Consider the following 20,792-nt stretch of genomic DNA (forward strand, 5'->3'; position numbering starts at 1 on the left):
TAAATTAAATTAGTTGTTCGGTGCATAATTTTTCACCTTAACCAGAAAATTTAATAGCGTTTATATTGAATGCTGCTAAATGAGGAAATATTAACAGCGCTTATTAAAAGCGCTATTATTCTTTTAACAGCGCTGCTAATTAACAGCGCTTTTAAAGCGCTGTCTTCAATTGAAAAAAGCGCTATTAAAAGCTTATTGTGGCGTAGTAACGTAATATTAATGTATGCGATTTGGAACCCATAATTGATTGATGATAGTGATCTTGAACTCTTGAAGAATAGCGGGAGAGTGAAAAAAGTGATTGTTGTCCTTTGAGTGAGAATCAGATCAATTAATTATTCAAGTATTCTTTAATTAAGGCCTCCTCAAAAGAAAAAGTATGTGATTTAAGGAAGCTTAAAATAGACAAAATAAAAAATTAAGAAAGAGAATAAGAAAAAGAAAAAAAATTTAACCATAAAATGTGTTTTAACTTTAACTCTCAATTGATTTCATATTGAGCAGGAAACAAGGCTTCCGACAAGCTTGCTAAGTTCTGTAGGACAAATTTGGATTTTAATTATATATGTTAAGTTGTGGGAAGAACCCCTAATTTCATGTATGATGTATTATTGGAGGATTTACCTCCTTGAACTTGCGGTTTTCTGTGATACTTTAATATAATTCCTAGCTTGCATAAAAAAAAAAATTGATTTCATATTGTATTGTTGTCGGTTAAATTTTTTTTGTTTCATAATTCGTGAGCTACTTATGTGCCATTTTAATTAAAAATGGATAATTAAGTATAAATATCAATTAATAAGAGGAGTAAGTGACACACAAGTAATACATGAATAGTGGGATAGAAGATTCAGGGTTGTATTTAGTTAGTTTAGTTATTTTTTTTATACTAAACTCAACTCATTAGTAAAAGGTCATACGACATCTACAGAAATCGGATTTAACAAATTGAAACAAAAGAGGTATTTCTTCATTAAAACTATGACCATGTTGAGATAATTTTCTATTGTGGGATATCTATCGTAAATATCGGTGGAATATACAGCCTAGTCAGAGAGACGAACTAGCGATCTGTTGTAGCCGCGAGTACGATTTAATCATAATTCATCTAGTTAATTTGTAAAATTTATGACTGCTGCGATTTCACATAATTTTATTTGTGACTTAGGAAATTAACCTTGAGATTTGTAAATCCAGAGAGAGAAGAAGGGTGGAGAGCTGCTAGGGTCGTTTTTATGGTTAGTTTAATTATTTGCTTGTGTTTCACTAAAGCAAATTAGATAAGTTCTTTTAGTTATTCGTCTTTTTTTTTCCCTTAACGTACCACCTTCTGCAACAGTGAAAGATTTCTCAAGTAGATAAATTAATTCTTTTCCCCAATCCCTGGTTTTCCTCTTAAAAAAGTATTCCACAGATAAGTACTTTTACTTATCCATTTCTTTAACTCGCCCTATAAATACCTCATTTACTACATTCATTCGATATATCATCTAAACTAAAGAAAATAAAGAGAGAAATTAAAAAACACAAGACAAGAAAAATGGATAACTCTGATGTGCAAAAGAGAGGTAGCATTGCCTTCTGGGCAACCTATCGACCACCAGTTCCGCTCGATATATACACCGCCACCTATCCAAACGTCACCACGGAAGACGAGACCCTTATGACCGACGGGGAGTCCTACTACAACTACAACGGTCAAGTCATCCCACCGTCTGCTCTCAAGACTATTCTCAAATCTCCTAAGTTGGCTACCTACGACAACGACGGCGATGTCGATTCAGGTGAACTCTCGGGGCTTATTTTTGTGTCCGAACGAACCAAGGGACTTGAGACGCTTCACATTGCTCTTCTGGACTGTCAGTCAAATGTACTTGAAGTGTTCAATTTTGCTGAATTATACGACACTTTCAATGGTGTTCGTATGGAGGATAGTGCATGTTTTGCAGGTGATTACCTTATCTATGTCTCTACTATGGAGCCTGCCACTGAGCCTCATCAGCCTTGGACTGCTGTCTATAAAACCAATCTTAAGACTGGTGAAACTAAACGCCTAACTCCAAAAGGTATGTAGTGTACTACTCCCTCTTTCCCTTAATACTCGACCTGTTTTGACCGGACACGCTTGCCAATGCACAACTTTAACCGCCAATTTCTTTAACTACATATTATAAAAACTTATAAAAATATAATATTTTGAAAATATATATTAAGATGGAGTTAACAATATATTATATACTAACCTTTGTTTTCATATACTAGAAATAAAATAGGGTCAAAGTAAATTATGTGAATAGTGCAAAAAGTCAAAACAGGTCAAGTACTAAGTCAAAACTGTTTTCTTTTGTTCTACTCCGTACTCACTTGCAGTTTACATGGTGTCAATGCACATTGGTCAATTTACTTTTTTTTGTATTAGTAAAATCATTAAAACAGGTTATACCATTATAAGAAATTATACCATTAACGACAAAAAATCCCGTCGTTAAAGGCCAACAATGGTGGAATTTTTTATCGCGAATGCGTCATTAAAAGGGGTCATCATTCATGGAAAATCACGTCGTTAGCCCTTCGTAAAAGACATTTGCGACAGCAGTTTCCGTGTTTATTTGGTTGCTACCACAACCGTAAAAGGCTTTTGCGGGATTTTGACATGACATTATTGGGTTGCCATTAATGATACAAATTCTTATAGTGTATTTTCTCCATTCCTTAAATATTGCACCATGTTGATGTTGAGTTTACGTTTTCCAACATATGACTTTGACTTTTAATCAGTCAAATTGTGCATTAGTAAAATTATAAAATACTCCCTCCGTCCCAGATTAGTTGTTACACTTACCTTTGCACAAAGTTTTACGTGATAAGTGGTTGTTTGGTTATCAATTGTTATTTTATTGAAAAAGTAGATGTGATAGGAGTTAATTAGTGGGGTATTTTTTTAATTGAATGAGAGAGGGTGTGAGGACAAAAAGAAATTTAGTGGGAAGAGAGAGACAATATAATAATTGTGGGGTCATTCCTAATTTAGAAGTGAAACAACTAATCTGTGACGGACGAAAAAGGAAAGTGTAACAACTAATATGGGACGGAGGGAGTAAATTGATATTTAGAAAATATATATCAAAACGAATCTAACATCTTAGTAATTTTCTTACGTGTATATATTACAAAAGATGGTCAAAGATACAACATGAATAGTATAAAAAGTCAAAATGGTGCAACATTTGTGGAAAGAAAAAAAAAAGTATAAAAAATCGATAATTTTTACACTAGGGGTTTGGCTACTTGGTAAGGTAGTTATCGGCAAATTTTCCTTAGTTAGTTGATGTTATATAGTTTATGGTTATCTTATATGTGCCTTTCTTATATTAACAGGGCAAGCCGATTTGAATCCCTCGGTGTCTCCGGATGGAAAGAGGATAGCAGTTGCATCTTTTCAATTAAAGGCAGATGGCTGGTATGGCGAGGTTGAAGATCTGAAGACTAGCATTTGTGTTTTTGATGTTGAACAACCGTTGAATCGTGAGTTTGTTATAATAGATGGAGGTTGGCCAACTTGGGGAAGTGACAATGTCTTATTTTTCCACCGCAACATTGAGAAGGTCAAGGCCCAAAAATGTTGGGGTGTATTCCGGGTCGATCTCCGTGAGGGTCCCACATCCGTGACTCGAGTAACCCCGGCGGAGATCAATGCCATGACTCCGGCGGCCATCAATGAGACCAAAGTAGCGGTGGCCACAATTCGTAGAAGGTTCACATTTGATACACAAGATGAGCGTGAACAAGATCAATACCGACACATTGAGATTTTTGATACCAACCAATTAACTGGAAGCGAGTCTGAAAAAATAACTCTAATAACCAGACCCAAAGCTGACCATTTTAACCCGTTTATCATTGATGACAACAGTGGACAAATGCGTATTGGTTACCATCGTTGCAATAGCGATAAAGTTAACACAGTACGTACACTTAATTTCTCACCTAATTACCTTTTCTCATATGTTATATTCTGCTATAATTAGACACTTATGATTTGTAAATTGACAGTATAATGTGGTTGACAAAGATTTCTACGAGCTACAATCTCCGATTAGCGAGGTAGGAGTATTAAGGGTTTCAGGTGTCTTTCCAACAGTTTCAGCTTGTGGCAATAAACTTGCATTCGTTGACAATGAGTTCAAAGCCGTATGGCTTGCCAATGACAAAGGGTTACAAGTTGTTTACCAGGTAACAACGTACATATCTGTCACATGAGCTTAATTTTGTACTTCTAGTGCATTAGTTCGTGTTTTACGCTTGTCGATACATCGTCGATCGATCATTTATCACTACAAAAAATTGTACTAAAGGCCAATAATGGTTGATTAACGACGGGATTTTTCGTTGCGAACCCGTCATAAAAGATGGCTGTCGTTAATGGAAAATCCCGTCGTTAACTCGTCATAAAAGACATTTACGACGGTTGATCCCGTCTTTGTTGGGTTGTTATCCCCGTAGGAAAAGTCATTTTACGACAGGATTTTTACCCGTCGTTATTAGGTTGTGATAAAAGATACAAAATTTTGTAGTGTATAAAATTAAACTACTCCGTACTAAATGTTGATATACGGTGCAGGAAAATGAGTCGAATAGGTTATTTTCGCCGGTGTGGAACGCAAAGAAGGACACGCTGTATGTGTGCGTTGGGCCTACTTTCAGGAAAAGTGAGACGGTTCAAATATTGGCGATTAGCCGCGTCTCTGAGGATGATAGGACTATCAAATATCTGACAGACGAGGGTCACAATAGTGCTTTTCCATCTACCAATCCCGACGGTATTAAATTTTCATTTTGCACTATCAGATAATTATTTTTTTAAAGAGTTACATATTGAGCGGCATAAATATTAAGAATTGTAAGTTAATTTTCTTATAATAAGAATGGAAGTGGGTTAAAGGACAATAAAAAAATATAGGAAAAGAAAGTGAGGTAATTAATTTACTCAAAGAAAAATGGAAGTGCACTCATGAACCTTTGTTTATACGGTTTTTTCATGAAATGCCCTTGAGGTTTGCAATAATGCACCAAATACCCCTGCGCGTTTCAAAATTCATATAATACCCCTATTTTTTCCAAACTGTTCATAAAATACCCCTATTATGACTTTCCGTTAGTCCTCCGTTAAGTCATGTTTATAATTCATAAAATACACCTACATATAAAGTTATTGCATAATATACACCAATTTATAAAGTTCTTTGCACCAAATACCCAAACTCCTTTAAAACTGCAGAATTTGAATTCAACGGCTAGTTTGAATTTCTAATTTTCCTAACAATGAAGTAGAACCGTTTGTAACAAATTTCCAGCAATAAATAGGAATTATATTCCATAAAAAGCCGATTAATTTGCAGAGTAGCTTTACAAAAACTCTGATTATATTGCCATTGCCATTACATTTGAAAGTCTATAAAAGTTCTTGAAAATTCAAAGTAAGCCGGTAATAATACCCTTGCAATGAACATTTACAATCACTCTTGTACTACAATGCATCACATTCTTGGTTACCTTGCTTGAGCCATTTCCACCCTTAAATAGAAAGAACCACACCGGTAGAACGCAAATTAGCTAGTCCTGCAGTCCCAATTGGTCGAAGATATAGGTACAGCTAGCGTCCAGAGTCTCTAAACCGCATTCATTTCGAGCACAATACTTCAATGCTCCCAAAAGCACCATAGGTTGCGCAATTGATATGATCATACATTCATACTGTCGCATCCACGAAACTCAACCTAAATTCTAACTATACAACCCAAAACACAAAGAAAAACCACAAACCTAATCCTAAAAAGAAATCTCCTTCTGAGTTCTAATTGCTTGAAAATTATCCCTAACATGAGTAATAAAATTGGAAAAACAAAATTACAGAACAATGAACAATCAAAATTGTCAATAATAAGCACACAACACTCAATCTAGCTTCAATTCATTACAATCCAATAAATCAATAACATTTTAACAAAATATTCTGAAATTTTAGCCGAAATTTTATAAAATTTTAACTGGAAAACACTAAAAATTACCTGGTGCACCGCAAACTGAGGTCATTGCAGGATCTATCACACATTTTCTCTCCCCGTTATCCGTTTATAATTATGCAATTCAACTTCCTGGTCATTATTTTTGCACAAATTATTCAACAATTCAACGAAATTATAAGAAAAATTGAATCAAACCAAAGATAAAAACACAATTGGCAATTTAGCAGCTCACAACTTGAATAAATAAAGAAGGAAAGTTGAATCAAACCTTCATCCTCGTCATCCTCAGGCAAAGGGAAATCAATCCAAGTCTCAGGATGCATAGCATGATAGCAACATCCCTAGCAAACGACCCGGTCTCAAAACCCTAATTTCTCCCACCGAAATCGCCGCAGAATTCACCCACCATGACCACGCCAACAACGGACGTTTCTGGTGTTGCCCCGCCTCCGTCATCTCCGCCCAACGATGGTGGAAGCTCCTCTTCCTCCGCCAACCTGATTTTTTCTAATTCTCTCTCCTCCGCTCCGGGATCAACTCCTCCCGCCGTCTTCTCCTCCCCTTAATCAACGCCTCTCACCTTGATGAAATCTCACTCGTCGACAACGCCAATGGAGGAGATAGAGAGTTGACCGGGTCACCGATGCCATCGACGGTGCACCAGAGAAAGTCAAATCCTGACCGAGGTTGGCGACGGTAGCGGGGGCTAAGATGGTGACGGGGTGAGGAGTGGTGTTGGTTCAGTGGGAGGAGAGAGAAAGTTTGGGTGGGTTGGGTGGGAGAGAGAGAAAGTGTACAGATGAATGGGATTTAAGCCACATAAGGGTAAAAACGTAAATTCATACTAACGGAGGACTAACGGACGTTAAATCCAAGTGTATTTTATGAACAGTTGGAAAAAATAGGGGTATTCTATGAATTTTAAAACGCGCAGGGGTATTTGGTGCATTATTGCAAACCTCAGGGGCATTTCATGAAAAAACCGTTGTTTATAAGATTTTTTTTATATATATTTTGGGTGCAATTTGTTTATAAAGTTCAACGTTGGGTGTAATAGCTTAATGTAGAAGTTATCAAAAATGTAATATATCTCTTAAAAAAATATAGTTAAAAGTGACAAATATATATATATATATGTAACTTCCAAAATGTACGGAGGAGTACAAAAGAAGGTTATAAATACTTGTTCAATTCTTTTTTAATTGATCTAAAGTTTCCTTTTCTGGAATTTCAATTCACAATTGACTGCATTACCTTTACTAACTTTGATCAATAATTTTGTTTACTCGTTCTTTTATTATGTGTGTACAAGGTAGAATTGACGTAGCAATATTTATTAGCATATTGATTAAAAAATAATTTTGTTGATCAAAGCTAGCAATTGTGTGTGCATATTATAGGAACGAAGCTAGTATATCGATCTACAAAGGGATCTCCAAAGGAAGGGTACAAGAATCTATATATAATGGAGAATGCTGAATTAGGGGAATTCGATGGAGGCAAAATAACAAGGCTAACTGAAGGAAACTGGTTAGACACACATTGTGATTGGTCTCCAAATGGAGCTTGGATTGCATTCTCATCAAACCGTGCGAATCCCAATGCAAAAAAGTTCGAGGACTTACCTGATACAGGATACCATGCAGTGTACCTAGTAAAAGCAGATGATAAAGATGTGGTTGTGAAAGTTATAGACAGTGGTAATTCTTATTTAGGAGGCTTATTTCCGGGTCACGTGAACCACCCAATATTTAGCCCGGATGGAAAGAGTCTTGTTATTACAGCTGATCTTGCTGCGGTGTCTTGTGATCCTATTTCGATGCCTCTCTTCCGAAACTCAGTTAGACCTTATGGAGATATCTTTGTCGTTGACATTGATTCTGATGATATATACAAGAACGAGAATTTGAAGAAGTTCATCAGGGTTACACATAGTAGGTATGAGAGTGGTACTGCTAGTTGGTCTGCGGCCTCTGCTGAGGATTTGCATGCTAAATGGGAAGTTACAAGAAAGGGAAATAATGAACATTGCAAGATGTATATGCCACAATGTCCATTTGTTCATGAAAGTGGAGCTGAAAGCCTTCACATGATTGGCCATCTTTGCATCGATAAAAGTTGTTGTTGATCTAATTAACTGTGGTGTGTCCGGTCCTTATCACAAGGATGAAGAGTATGATCCAGAGGTTTGTGTGTTTGATGATAAAGGATGTGATCCTTGAAACAACTTTAGAAGTTGTTTGATAAGTGTGTTTGTGTTTTTTCAAATAAATGTTGGTTTTGATTTGTATGTATGATATGGTGTGTTTGTATTCAAATTATGTTGGTTGTGATTTGTATGTATGATATGGTGTGTTTGTATTGAATGAAGTTTTACAAAAGGACTAGTTTTTGGCTTTCTATGTTTAAACTTGAAGCATTGTCCATTCCTGTGAATCTGATTATTTTTTTTTTTTTTTATATGTAAGCAATTCAATTATAAATAAAGCACATCATACAACCTAACGAGCATCCTTAGAGGAGACAAACGTTCTAGGAATTGAAGGATTCCCCCACAACTAATGGACCTCAATGCCAAAAGCCCAAAAGGCAACAACTATATCACTATGGCTCACCTTCCTAGCCTCCTAGGCATACATTTGTGAATTGTGTGTGTTAGGTTTTACCTTTTCTATTTTTATCCACTCCATATTAGTTTTTACTCTTTATTTTATGAAAGTCTTACTATTATTTTAATACCTCTCTCTTCGGATTACCAAGAAATCGGTATCCCTGAAAAAAAAAAAAGTACTCGACTATCTTCCATCACATATATTTTTCAATAAGTAATACCATTATTTCCTTTTAAATCTATAATTATAATTTTTATTGTCAATAAAACACAAAATAAAACTTTGTGTTTAGATAAATATCAAAACTAATATGGGGTGGAGGGAATTAATACTATTTTTTTTCTGTCTCATATACTCGTCTACATTTTATCATAATATGACGTCGTCCAACTACGCTTTTCATAAAAAAATTAATTAATTTTAAACCAGAATCGTGATGAATAACATGTATAATTTTTATTTGACAACAAAAATCACGTACAAATTGGATTGTATAAATATTTTTAACAATTTTCTTAACTTTTCGACAATGCGTTTGTGATGAAATCTTTCAATAGGTATTAAACCATTGGTTAAAATACTTTTGGAAAAGAAAAATAAAGAGCTAGTCATTCTACGATAATAAAAATTGATTTATTAACGTTGGTTTACATGTATTTCAAAATTCACGTACGTATCGCGTGCATAAAATACTAGTAAATAGTAATGGTAAGAACCAATAAAGTTTTCGCCTAGTGGTTAAAATTGAGTGCCTGTGTACAATAAATTAGCTGTTTGAATCCAAAATGTGGTTTATGTACCCGGGTATACAATGCCTGTGTTTAAATGAACGTATAGGTTAAATTCAAATAACATATCGTTCATACCCAAAGAACATATAGCAGATGAACGTATATATAATTCAAATTTTAAAGAATATATAGTATAATGTTCCACTTACTCCGTATACATTTACTTTGAAATCGTTCTCCATATTCATTATAAGTTGCTCAATGAATATTAATCGGAGTGTACAATGAATATTGTACACCCGAATATAATTGCGGTTCGAATCCCTCGAGATCATTATTAATTTATAATTTAGGCTCATTCACACTAAAAAATTGGTATGGTAATTGGTAAGATGACATGCTGCAATTACTATGAAGTGGTAGAAGCCACAATAAACCAAAACATCAAAATTAATTGGGACTTTTATTTTTGAAGGTAATTAATTGGTTGGGACTTAAATCTTCACGAATTTCACAACGAGAGAGTACAAAAAAGTGATAATTGTGGATAATGATTTGTTATCCTTTGAGTGAGAATCAGATCAATAAATTAATCAAGTATTCTTTAAGTCCTTCTCTAAAGAAAAAGCATGTGATTTAATTAAGGAAGCTTAAAATAGACAAAAAAAATATTAAACAAAAGAAAACAAGAAAAAGACAAAATTTGATCGACACATAGTTAAAATTAAAAGCAAAAGTGAATGTTTTTTTCAAAAAAAAGTGTGCTAAATATGTTGACAAGTGATTAAGTGAAGGAGATAAATTACCGTTCTTAGAAACTTAATTTACGACCGAGACTTTCTTTTTAGCATTAATTTTGTTTTACAAGTCTAACAACCGTGGTTAGGCTTCGTTTGTCTCAACGGATAACATACAAGGGAAAATTGTCGGAAATGAATTTTCATGGAACTTTTTTTCAAGGAAAAACATTATGGGAAAATAGTTCTCATTTATTTGTTTTTACAAGAAAAGTTATAGAGAAAAAAAAGAGTGAAAATGAGAAATACTACGTAGATAAAGAGAAAAAAAATTGGAGGTGGGTGTCAGAGGACCAAATCAACCAAAAGATTAAGTTAATGGTTGAAACTTTAAGATTAGTTTTATACTCTATCACATCCCTTTACATGAAATCCCTTTAAGCTTAATTGAAATGTGGATGGGAGTCCGGATCCTCTAGAGTTTTAATAAAACTCTACAAGGTAGAGTTGTATCTAAACCATACATTTTAAAATCAATGGCTCATATTGATGAGAAAAAATAGGGGGAATTTTGGAAAGATAATATATGAACCATTGATTTTTCAATCAATGGTTGATATGCTCAAACTCTACCTTGTAGAGTTATTTTAGAACTCTAGAGAATCCAAAACGCAACATGAGCCTCCCAATACCCAACGCTAATATTCCAATTTGAAATGAGGGGTGGATGAGATTTAAACCCGTGACCTTTGTGTCACGGTGCTTCTGATACCATATCAGAGGTTTAACTCAACCAAAAGCTTAAGTTGATGGTTGAAGCCCAATATTAGTTTTTTACTCTATCAGTGAACTTATCCCTCAAACTCAACCCGAAACTTCAAACTCTGCTACATCAGTTTTTCGCTGATTTTTTTTATATATTTTAATTATTCAACCATATATAGACCGTCTATAATTTAAATTTTATCCCCAGATTCCAAGCTCACTTAAAACTCAAGTAAACAACTAAAAAAGTGTGTAAAACCTTTTTTTTTTTTTGACAAACTCACTTGAATGGTCCCTAATTTTACACTTTACCATAGACCCGCCTTCATACTCTATTGAGAATCGAGATTGATTCAAAGACTCACCTTAAAACTAGGGGTAAGATCACACTAACGGAGTGGAGAAGAAAACGTGACATTTCTTCTTTTCAAAAGGAAAATTGTTTTCCATTTAAAAAATTGATTCTCCCTTTAAAAAAATTTGTTTTCCACCCTTAAAAAAACAAAGGAAAACGATTTTTTTTCTTCCGGAGAACTTTATTTCGTCAAAATAAACGGAGCCTAAGACATTCCATCTTTTATTAAAAGTAAATAGCTTCATAAGAATGTAGGTGAACATAATTTTGTGATCAATTTGGTGGCTAATGCACCCTCATCTGGCCATGTATTACCACTTAAATTTAGTTTTTTTTTTTTTCTACTACGAGGGGTTTCCACCGTCTTCGGCGAGTGGACTATTACGTGGGAGTTTGTATTGGTATCTGGATGAGCAGTACTCTCCCAGCTAAGGTTTTTTCATACCCAAGACTCGATCTCGAGACCTTGATTAAAGAGCATAAAGTCCTTAACCACTCGATCACACCAACCCCAGTTGGTTAAAATTAATGATATCAAGTTGAAGAATAGGGCAAAAAAATAACGCTTCAGAATAACCGCATCACATAAAGTTATTATCATATCCTCACGTTGCGTGTGTAAAATTTCAATTAATTAACCAATCCATTGGTTTTATGAACTAGGAATCGCCTAGCCGGCTAGGTATTTAAGTAAATAGAAATGAACATGGCAATAACAATACTTTCTTTGTTTCTTAAATTTTGTACCATGGTTGAATTTACGCTTTTCAACACGTATTTTGACTCTTAATATCTCGAATTATGTATACGAAAAAATTATAAAAAGTTGATATTAAGAAAATATGTATTGACATGAATCTAACAAGATCTCACATGACTATATTTTTTTTTTTTGCTAGGCAAGCAAGATCGAATAATATTAAGTTCAAAACAGATTTACAACCTAAACTAACTCAAGGATGAAACAAACCAACTAGGTTGGACCATTCCATCAAAGAGCTAGAAACAAAAAGCTATCTTACAGAGTAGCAAACCACAAGCTATCTCTCCTAGATACATGTTTAGGTAAAACAACCAAAATTCGATCTCTAACATTTTGCTTAACTCTAGCTACCATATTCTGAACAGTTGGAAATGAAGCATTCCAAAAACAACCATTCCTACTTGACCAAACAGCATACACTGCAGCAGCTAGCATTGCAAAGCTAACCTGCCTTCTAAACTTTGACATTCTGCCATGAGCAATACACCTCATGAGCTGCTTCAGATTACCAGTGGAATAAGTAATCCCTAACCAAGCTTTGAGAGCACTAATGCATCTGCTGCTATAGGGACAAGCAAAGAACAGATGCTTATGATCTTCATCAGCTTGTCCACAAATCAGGCAACTTGCAGTATTACTAACACCAAATCTTGCCAATTTTGCAGTGGTTTGAAGCCTGTCCTGCACTGCCAACCAACATATGAATCTATGCTTAGGGATATTCAACCTATTCCACACCATATTATCCCACTGAATCACAGGTTTTGGACCAATGATTTTCTCATAAACTGTTTTCACAGAATAATGAGGCATAACAGCTAACTCAGTTTGAGTATAGACTAGTTTCAACCTCTCTTTTATGGCACAAATCTTCTTCCAATACCAGCTAGCAGAAGCTACAGGTTTATACTCCCACCAATCCCCATCCTTAATGTACACAGCATGAACCCATTTGATCCAAACATTATCCTGCTTGGAAGCAATGGCCCAAACATATTTTCCAATGCTTGCAATATTCCATCTGATAGCATCTCTAAATCCAAGTCCACCTTGCTTCTTATCACAACATGAACTTTCCCAAGAAATGTTACTGTTTTTCTGACTATAAGCTTGCCCACTCGAGAGAAATGCTCTACAAACTTTAGTAACTTCCTGCAGTACTTTCTTGGGTAAAATAAATACATGAGCCCAGTACATATGAATACTCATCAACAAAGAATTAATGAGCTGCATTCTTGCTGTGTAGGAAAGATTCCTTGAACTCCAGACTTTAATCCTAGCAACCATCTTATCCACTAAGACATCACATTGAGCAGCAGAAATTCTTTTAGCACAGATGGGAACACCTAAGTACTTAAAAGGAAGCTGACTCCTAGTAAAACCAGAAACATTGACAATTCTGTTGATTTCATTCTCAGCCATACCACAGCAGTAGATAGCTGACTTCTGCTTGTTGGCTAACAAACCAGAAGAGTTGGAGAACAGCTTAAAGGCTTGAAGCAGAAGATACACAGAGGGGAACTCACCTTTACTACACAGGATTAGATCATCAGCAAAACATAGATGAGTGAGCTTAAGTTCTTTGCATCTAGGATGAAACTGGAATTGAGACAACTCACTCATTTTGTAGAGAATTCTGGACAGGTACTCCATGCAGATCACAAACAGAAGGGGAGACATGGGATCACCTTGTCTTAAACCCCTTTTTGACTTGAAAAAGCCATGCATTGTGCCATTAAGCATTGGAGAGAACTTAGGGGTGGTCACACACTCCATTACAAGAGCCACAAAAGCTACAGGAAAACCCAGCTGTACCAACATTTCTTGCAGGAAATCCCAATCAACTGTGTCATATGCTTTTTGAAGATCAATCTTCATCATACAACTTGGTTTAGCACTCTTCCTACCATACTGTTTTACCAAATCCTGAACCACCATGATATTATGCACTATGTATCTGCCATGTACAAACCCCCCTTGATTCTCAATGATCAAATCTGGTAATACTTGCCTCAATCTGCTACAGATCACCTTAGTAATGCATTTATACAGAGTATTGCAACAGGATATAGGTCTGAATTCACTCACATTCTTTGGACATTTAGTCTTAGGAATGAGAGTAATGACTGTATGATTTAACTCCTTAAGCAACCTGCCTTGTTGGAGGACATCCAGAACAGCACTGACAACATCATCACCAACAATGCTCCAAGCATCTTTATAGAAGTAGGATCCATACCCATCAGGCCCTGGTGCTTTCCTACCAGGAATAGAGAACAAAGCTTTCTTCACCTCATCAGCTGTATAAGGAGCATTTAGAATATTTCTATGAGCATCTGTAATCAATGGACCAGCTTGGACAATATGACTAAGAACAGGTCTTCTATCAGTGTGAGTAGTACCCAACAAAGTTGTGTAATAATCCAAGAAAGCTTGAGAGATATCCGTAGGGTTATCTCTCCAAATCCCATCCATGCCATGAATGCTGTAAACTTGGTTATGATTATTCCTAGCTTTGATACTCTGATGGAAGAGGGAGGTATTTTCATCACCATCCCTAATCCATGAAACCTTTGCCTTCTGTTTCAAAAACTCTAAATAGGCTTGATGCTTATTTTTGTAATTCTGCACTGCATTGAGTTCTGCATCAGCAAGACTCTGATCAGCAGGATCAAGATGCATTGATGTCTGAGCTGCAATTATGTCATGGTATGCTTGAAGATCAGCAGCTTGAACATCAGAGAATCCCTTTCTATTCAACTCTTTGAGAACCAACTTCACCTTCTTCAGTTTGTGAACAACACCAAACATCTTGCTCCCTTGAACTGTACCACTCCATTGTGCTTGGATAAGAGTCAGAAAATGAGGAGCAGATTTCCACATTGTAAAATACTTAAAAGGCTTTTTCCCCCCTGTATCCCTAGGATAGACAGTCAACAATCCAGGGGAATGATCAAAACAACCCTCATTCATAAAACACACTTCAGCTGAGCTATAAACACCTAACCACTTAGGATTAGCCATTATTCTATCAATTTTAGAAAAAACTCTAGCTGCACCATGCTGCTTATTGTTCCAAGTGTAGAAATTACCCACACTCTTAATATCTTCCATACTACAGAAATGCATACAATCACACATATCCACTATTTCAGTATTCCTAACAGGGGAGCCAACTCTCTCATCAGTACTCATAACACAATTGAAATCTCCACACAAGATCCAGGCATCCTGTGTGTTTAAAGCTTTCAAATCTTTCCACAACACTTCTCTATTAGAGCTATCATTGAAAGCATAAATGAAAGTACAGAAAAAACTAGGCATACCACTCACTGGTTGAATGAAGCAATGCATAAACTGACTAGAAGCTGCTTGGATACTCACAGAAAAGCTTCCTGGATTCCAAGCCAAAATAATTCTGCCACCATTATGATAACTTGCATTACTAGAGAAACACCAATTTGGGAAAACTCTTTGGTAAAGCTTCCCTAAGTTAGGAAGCTTAACCTTATGCTCTAGGAGACCAACTAACCCCACATGATATTTATGAAGAAAATGCTTCACAGTATCCTGTTTCTGAGCTAGGTTGATACCCCTAACATTCCAAGATAATATCCTATCCATAAGATTTGGAAGAGTTCCCTCTTCCTGTGCTACCCTCCTCAATGTCATCTTCCCTATCCAACTCAGCAGTACTGCAAGCACTGTGACCACCATCATCATTCAGCATTTGGAAAGAATTAACAACTGGTGTTGGAACCAAATTGGTAGGTCTAACCCTGATTGGCCTGACAGTTCTCTGAAACCCCTCCTGATCCACCTCTGGTGCCACCACTTCTGTGTGATTCTGAACTTGTTGTTTTTTCTGCACCCATATTCTCTTAGTTTTCCCCTTCCTACACTCAATGGTTGAATGTCCAACTAGTTTGCAATTATCACAAACAGTTGGTCTCCACTCATAGGTGATAGGTACCTGAACCAGCTCATTATGCTCATTCATAAATGAAACTTGATCAGGAAGCTTTTGTGTGATTGGCATATCAACCAACACCCTAGCATACTGAAGTTTATCCCTACTCATAGTGGCTGCATCCCTCTTAATTGGTTTGCCTAACTGACTCACAATCTTGAAAAGAGATTTTGCACCCCAATATTTAAAATTCAGAATCAACTGAATCCAGATGGGGACAGATTTGATCTCTTCCTTCTCCATATCCATATCAACACTCCAGGGTTTCACTATCATAGGTTTGCTGTCAAAGAAAAAATGGCCAGAAGTGACTTTGTCTCTCATGTCCATAGTCAGAAATCTCACTAAGTAGATCCCCTTTTTCACCAACACCACCTTATCAACATTAAAGTTCTTCCAGATTCTCCTAATAAACCCTTCCATAACATGTATTGGGGGATTAGCACCAATAATATAGCAGATTATGGAAGAATTCCAAAAATCCACCTCATCCTGTATATCATTAAAATCAATCTGTACAGGGCTAGAAACAGGATGCATTTCAATTGGATCAGGTGGCCTAAATTCATCATCAACACTATCAGCATGTTCAGTCATTACTTCATCAAATTGTTGCAATATTGGAATGGAAATCGTACCAATGTCAACATTAGATGGAGTATTATTCACCTTGTTAGCTGATCTGTGAACAGATTGCATCCACTCATTGAAGGAATGCCTGAGTTCAGAACGAGCTTGCAAGTGTTTCAATCCAGATTTGGGGGTGAGAATTTCATTTTTAATCGTCAAATCCAGTGCTTCGACTCCTAAAACCTCCTCAATCGATCGAGTCCTAAGAGCCTGAGAATCAGATGAAGGTCCTCTTGGTTTCTGCTTTGCATTGCCATGCTTACTACCTTGCATTTTGCCCCCAGACTTCCTTGCCATGGCAGCAGTGCACAATGGAGATCATGCACCGAAGGGAAACTTGGGGGAGAAGGCAAGGTTTTCTCTCGCTTCTCTCTAGAGTTTCTCTAACATGAATTGATGTTTACAACCATGACTATATTTTTTCTTAGAGATGAATAAAAAAGATGACCAAAGATTTAGTCTGAATAGTATAAAAAACAAGATGGTGCGATATTTATAAAAAGGAGGATGTAAGGTTTTTTCAGCGTTATACCTCTATGTTTCTGTGATTTCTGCGTTGTACGTACTCATAATGCTTTTGAAATCTCTCACAATATACGGATTCGATCATGTAGTTGTAAAATATAAACATTCTTATCATTGTTGTTAACCCAACGTTAACAAAATTCGTTACTTTTTAAACAAATTAAGGGTTTTCGATATTATAATCACACGTATCTTTGCTATTAACCCAACTGATAGTTCAGTAGGAACACTTGACAAGAGGGGGGGGGGTGAATTGTTTCTTGGGAACTTGAGTAAGTTTCTTGCGGAATTTAAACAATAAAGAGACTGAGAACAATGAGCGAAGAAAGATATAAAACGGAGGAACCTTCTTGACCCTAATCAAGAAGAACCTCACTACTCTTTTGTATTAATGCAATAACTCTATTACAAATACACTCTTTAACTCGAGTTCCTCTCGAACACGAGTTCCCCACAGCAATCCCCTTCGATTACTGTGCTACTCTTTCTCTCTCTGACTTAACTCTAAGTCGCTCCTTTTCTCTTTGACTTAACTCTAAGTCACTGTTTCTCTCTTTGACTAAACTCTTAGTCGCTCTTTCTCTCTTTGACTTAACTCTAAGTCACTCAAGGATCACTCAATCCTTAAACCCCAAATACAATATGATAGATAGATTCTAGTACGTAATAAAGCTTATAATAATAAGGAACTCAAGGAACACTCTATTTTGCCAACTGATTCTTTTAAAACGTTTAAGCTCTTTAAGATAGATTTTGTAGAAATCAGTTGTGTTTTGAAAAGCTAAAACTCTTCTCCTTTTATAGGAGAGTTTTACTTAGGGTTGGGTACCCATGTTCTCCTCAACTACCCACTAACAGTTACTGCTCAGTAACATGGGCATAGTTGGAGAGAAACAGGGAGACCAAATCAAAACACTAAATGCACGTTTAAACAGAAATACGTGGGAGAGTTTTAAGGATCATGGAAAATCTTTTGCTTGAGAAACAAGGAGAATGAAAACAGAATCCTATGTTTACATTTATTAATTAAATTCATTTTATTTATTAACAAAGATTTTCCAACTTAAAACTCTTTTATAATTACAGTTAATATATTTCAATTTAAAACGTACCAAAATACTTAGGTTCCTTTCGTTCCAAATTACGTATAAACAATATTAAATACTTACATAAATCCTAAACATAAACTCATATGTTGTAGTCTTCATGTTGCACCTTTAGAAGCTTCACTCGAAGTCTTCCCAATTTGTTCCTTCTCTGGAACATCGAGGATCCACATAATATATGAGGATCTCGCCTTAGGAACTCGCCTAAGGATCTCGCCTTTGTAAACTTGCTTAATGATTATATCTTCAATGTAGTATTTGACATGGATCAATTACTTGCTTATATTCCACGTTGCTTAGTTTATCCAACTCAGGATCTCCTTAACTTAGCATTATCCCTCTAAGGATCTCGGAACCTATTATGCAACATAACTTAACCAATTGTCAGGAGTTTGCTTTGTCATCATCAAAACTTTAGGGTCAACAATATTCCCCCTTTTTGGTGATGACAACAAAAGCAAACTTTCACTAAATGCAATAATAATCAATTAGCATAAATATAAAGCAATAAATTAAATAAAGTATTTTTATAAAAATTAATTTAAATTTCCTAAATGAAATTAAGGAAAATTGAAATTAATTTTAATAAACGAAAATAAAATTAAAAACGAGAAATAAAATTTTATAAACTTACATCGAGAAGAGAGTAGTGAGACGGACTCAAGTGATCAATTTAAGTTAAGTTTGCATTCATTTCCCCCTGTTGGCATTAACAAAAAGTAGAAATACACAATACTAATATATACCGATTAGAGCGCCCTCCGATCAACGGTTGGCAAACTAAGTTAGCCTCAAAGTTAAGTTACAACGTACTAATTTCGAATATAAAACATAATAATTAACAAGCCAAGTTCTTAGAGATACGATCTTGTAGGAGTTCCACAGAAATAAAAGAATAAAAATCGTATGTTTCCCAACAGAGGGTTACATACCAAAAAGAATATAAAAAATAAAATAAAAAGTTCTAAAAAAAATCAAAAGCGTAATGTAACACAAATGGATAGGATCAGGAAAGATGGCTTGGGTATGTAGCAAGTTTAGGTTGTTCCTTTTTCAACTGCATATAGATCCATATCCTTTCTCAACTTCTATTGCGTCTTTTCATTCTTCCACTTTCTCATCATCATTCTCATTATCATAATATATATCAACAAACAACAGAGAACTGTTCACCTTAGGAACCACGTTGTTAACCTTTCATAATTTTTTTTTTTTTTTTTTTATAACAACAACGTCATCCCTTGAATATAATTCATAACCCATTATCCTCAATATTAATTGCAAATCTCGTTACCAAATTTGCATCATCAACCGAAGGAACACGGAATGAGGTAATTTCCCCCTTAGAACAATCCGTAATTCTTTTTCTTTTTTCTTTTTTTTTTCGGTTTTTGCAATAACCTCGGCATCCTTGGTCAACCGAACATAAGGGGAGGCGGAAGGAAGGGAGGACGGTTCTGGGCTGGGCGAGGGCGCGAGCGGGTCGGATGTTGTGTGGTGATGGGTCGCGATCTGGGCGGTTGGTGTAAGGGTGGTCGCGAACGGGTTTGGGTGGAGGATTTTGGGAGGTTGTTTGTCGGAAGTGGTGGTGTGGGCTTCGGCGACGATGGCGGATTCGGACGGCTGGGAGGGCAGTGATTTGGAGCCACCGTCGCTGGTTGTTGTGGAGAGAAGAGGTGGTGGGTCGTGGCTGGGATTAAGGGCAAAAGAGTGGGGATTCGCGGCCGTCGGTGCTGCGACGCTTGGGGTCGAGCCGCTGCCGCCGGTGGTCGTGGCTGCTTGAGTCCGGCCGCCGGTGATGGTGGCTAGGGTTTTAGATTTGGGGTTTTTCTTTTTCTAGGGTTTGTGGTGTTGAATTTGTGAGATGTGAATTTGTGGAGGCTATGGGTATGAGAGATCCATAGGTGTGATCCATTAGCTTTTAATTTTGGAAAAAAATAAAATTTAATTGAATAAATAAAAAGTATGGATATATAAAAATAAATAAAAAGTAATTTGTGGAAAAATAAAAGATGGAAAAAAATTGTAACAAAAAGAATATATCCATGATCCTCTTATTTTAGAGAAACTAATTAAATCACGTATCTCATATTACTGACTAATTAAATATACATTTTAATTCTAAATTTTTGGTTGTTCCTTAACAATGGCAAACTTCGGTTATGCTTTACGCACATGTATTTATAATGGTATATAATAGTTATGCATAAATCTATAAAAGTAATACCTTGTGAGGAACTTTCCTGCTTACTTATCTTAGCTTGATCATCCCGAGGTCCAATCTCATTCTCCCGTGCTTCTCTCTGCTTATTTACTTTGCAAGTTCCTTGCAAAAATTTTCATTAGTTGTACCAAACAATATATTATCAACGTAAATTAGTACAACTAGTGAGTCAGATCCTTTTGATTTTAAAAATAGAATTTTATTAGTTCTTCCTCGTTTAAAATCATTTTGTAAAAGAAACTTGGATAATTTCTCGTACCACGATCTCGGAGCCTGCTTTAACCCATAGAGAGCTTTGTCAGGATTATAGATGTGATTCGGAAATTCGGGATTCTCGAAAACCGGGGG

At 35.9% G+C, this 20,792-nt stretch overlaps 1 protein-coding gene across 1 annotated transcript; it reads left to right on the top strand.

Moving 5' to 3' along the window:
* The first annotated feature begins 1,487 nt into the window (after positions 1-1,487).
* LOC110791291 (uncharacterized) lies at positions 1,488-8,413 on the top strand. Its single transcript, XM_021996046.2, has 5 exons — positions 1,488-2,066; positions 3,379-3,965; positions 4,054-4,233; positions 4,622-4,820; positions 7,427-8,413. Exons 1-5 carry the CDS (start codon positions 1,541-1,543, stop codon positions 8,152-8,154), a joined length of 2,220 nt encoding a protein of 739 aa, XP_021851738.1. The 5' UTR covers positions 1,488-1,540; the 3' UTR covers positions 8,155-8,413.
* The last annotated feature ends 12,379 nt before the right edge of the window (positions 8,414-20,792 follow it).

Source organism: Spinacia oleracea, chromosome 4, assembly GCF_020520425.1.
Source record: "Spinacia oleracea cultivar Varoflay chromosome 4, BTI_SOV_V1, whole genome shotgun sequence".
NCBI classification, from domain to species: domain Eukaryota; kingdom Viridiplantae; phylum Streptophyta; class Magnoliopsida; order Caryophyllales; family Amaranthaceae; genus Spinacia; species Spinacia oleracea.

What these genes read in the sequence shown, in the direction of transcription:
- LOC110791291 (XM_021996046.2), top strand. Translation starts at nt 1,541, where the DNA reads ATGGATAACTCTGATGTGCAAAAGAGAGGTAGCATTGCCTTCTGGGCA. An exon ending in TAAACGCCTAACTCCAAAAG is followed by an intron (nt 2,067 to 3,378) that starts GTATGTAGTGTA and finishes TTATATTAACAG; the next exon opens with GGCAAGCCGATTTGAATCCC. An exon ending in TCCATCTACCAATCCCGACG is followed by an intron (nt 4,821 to 7,426) that starts GTATTAAATTTT and finishes TGCATATTATAG; the next exon opens with GAACGAAGCTAGTATATCGA.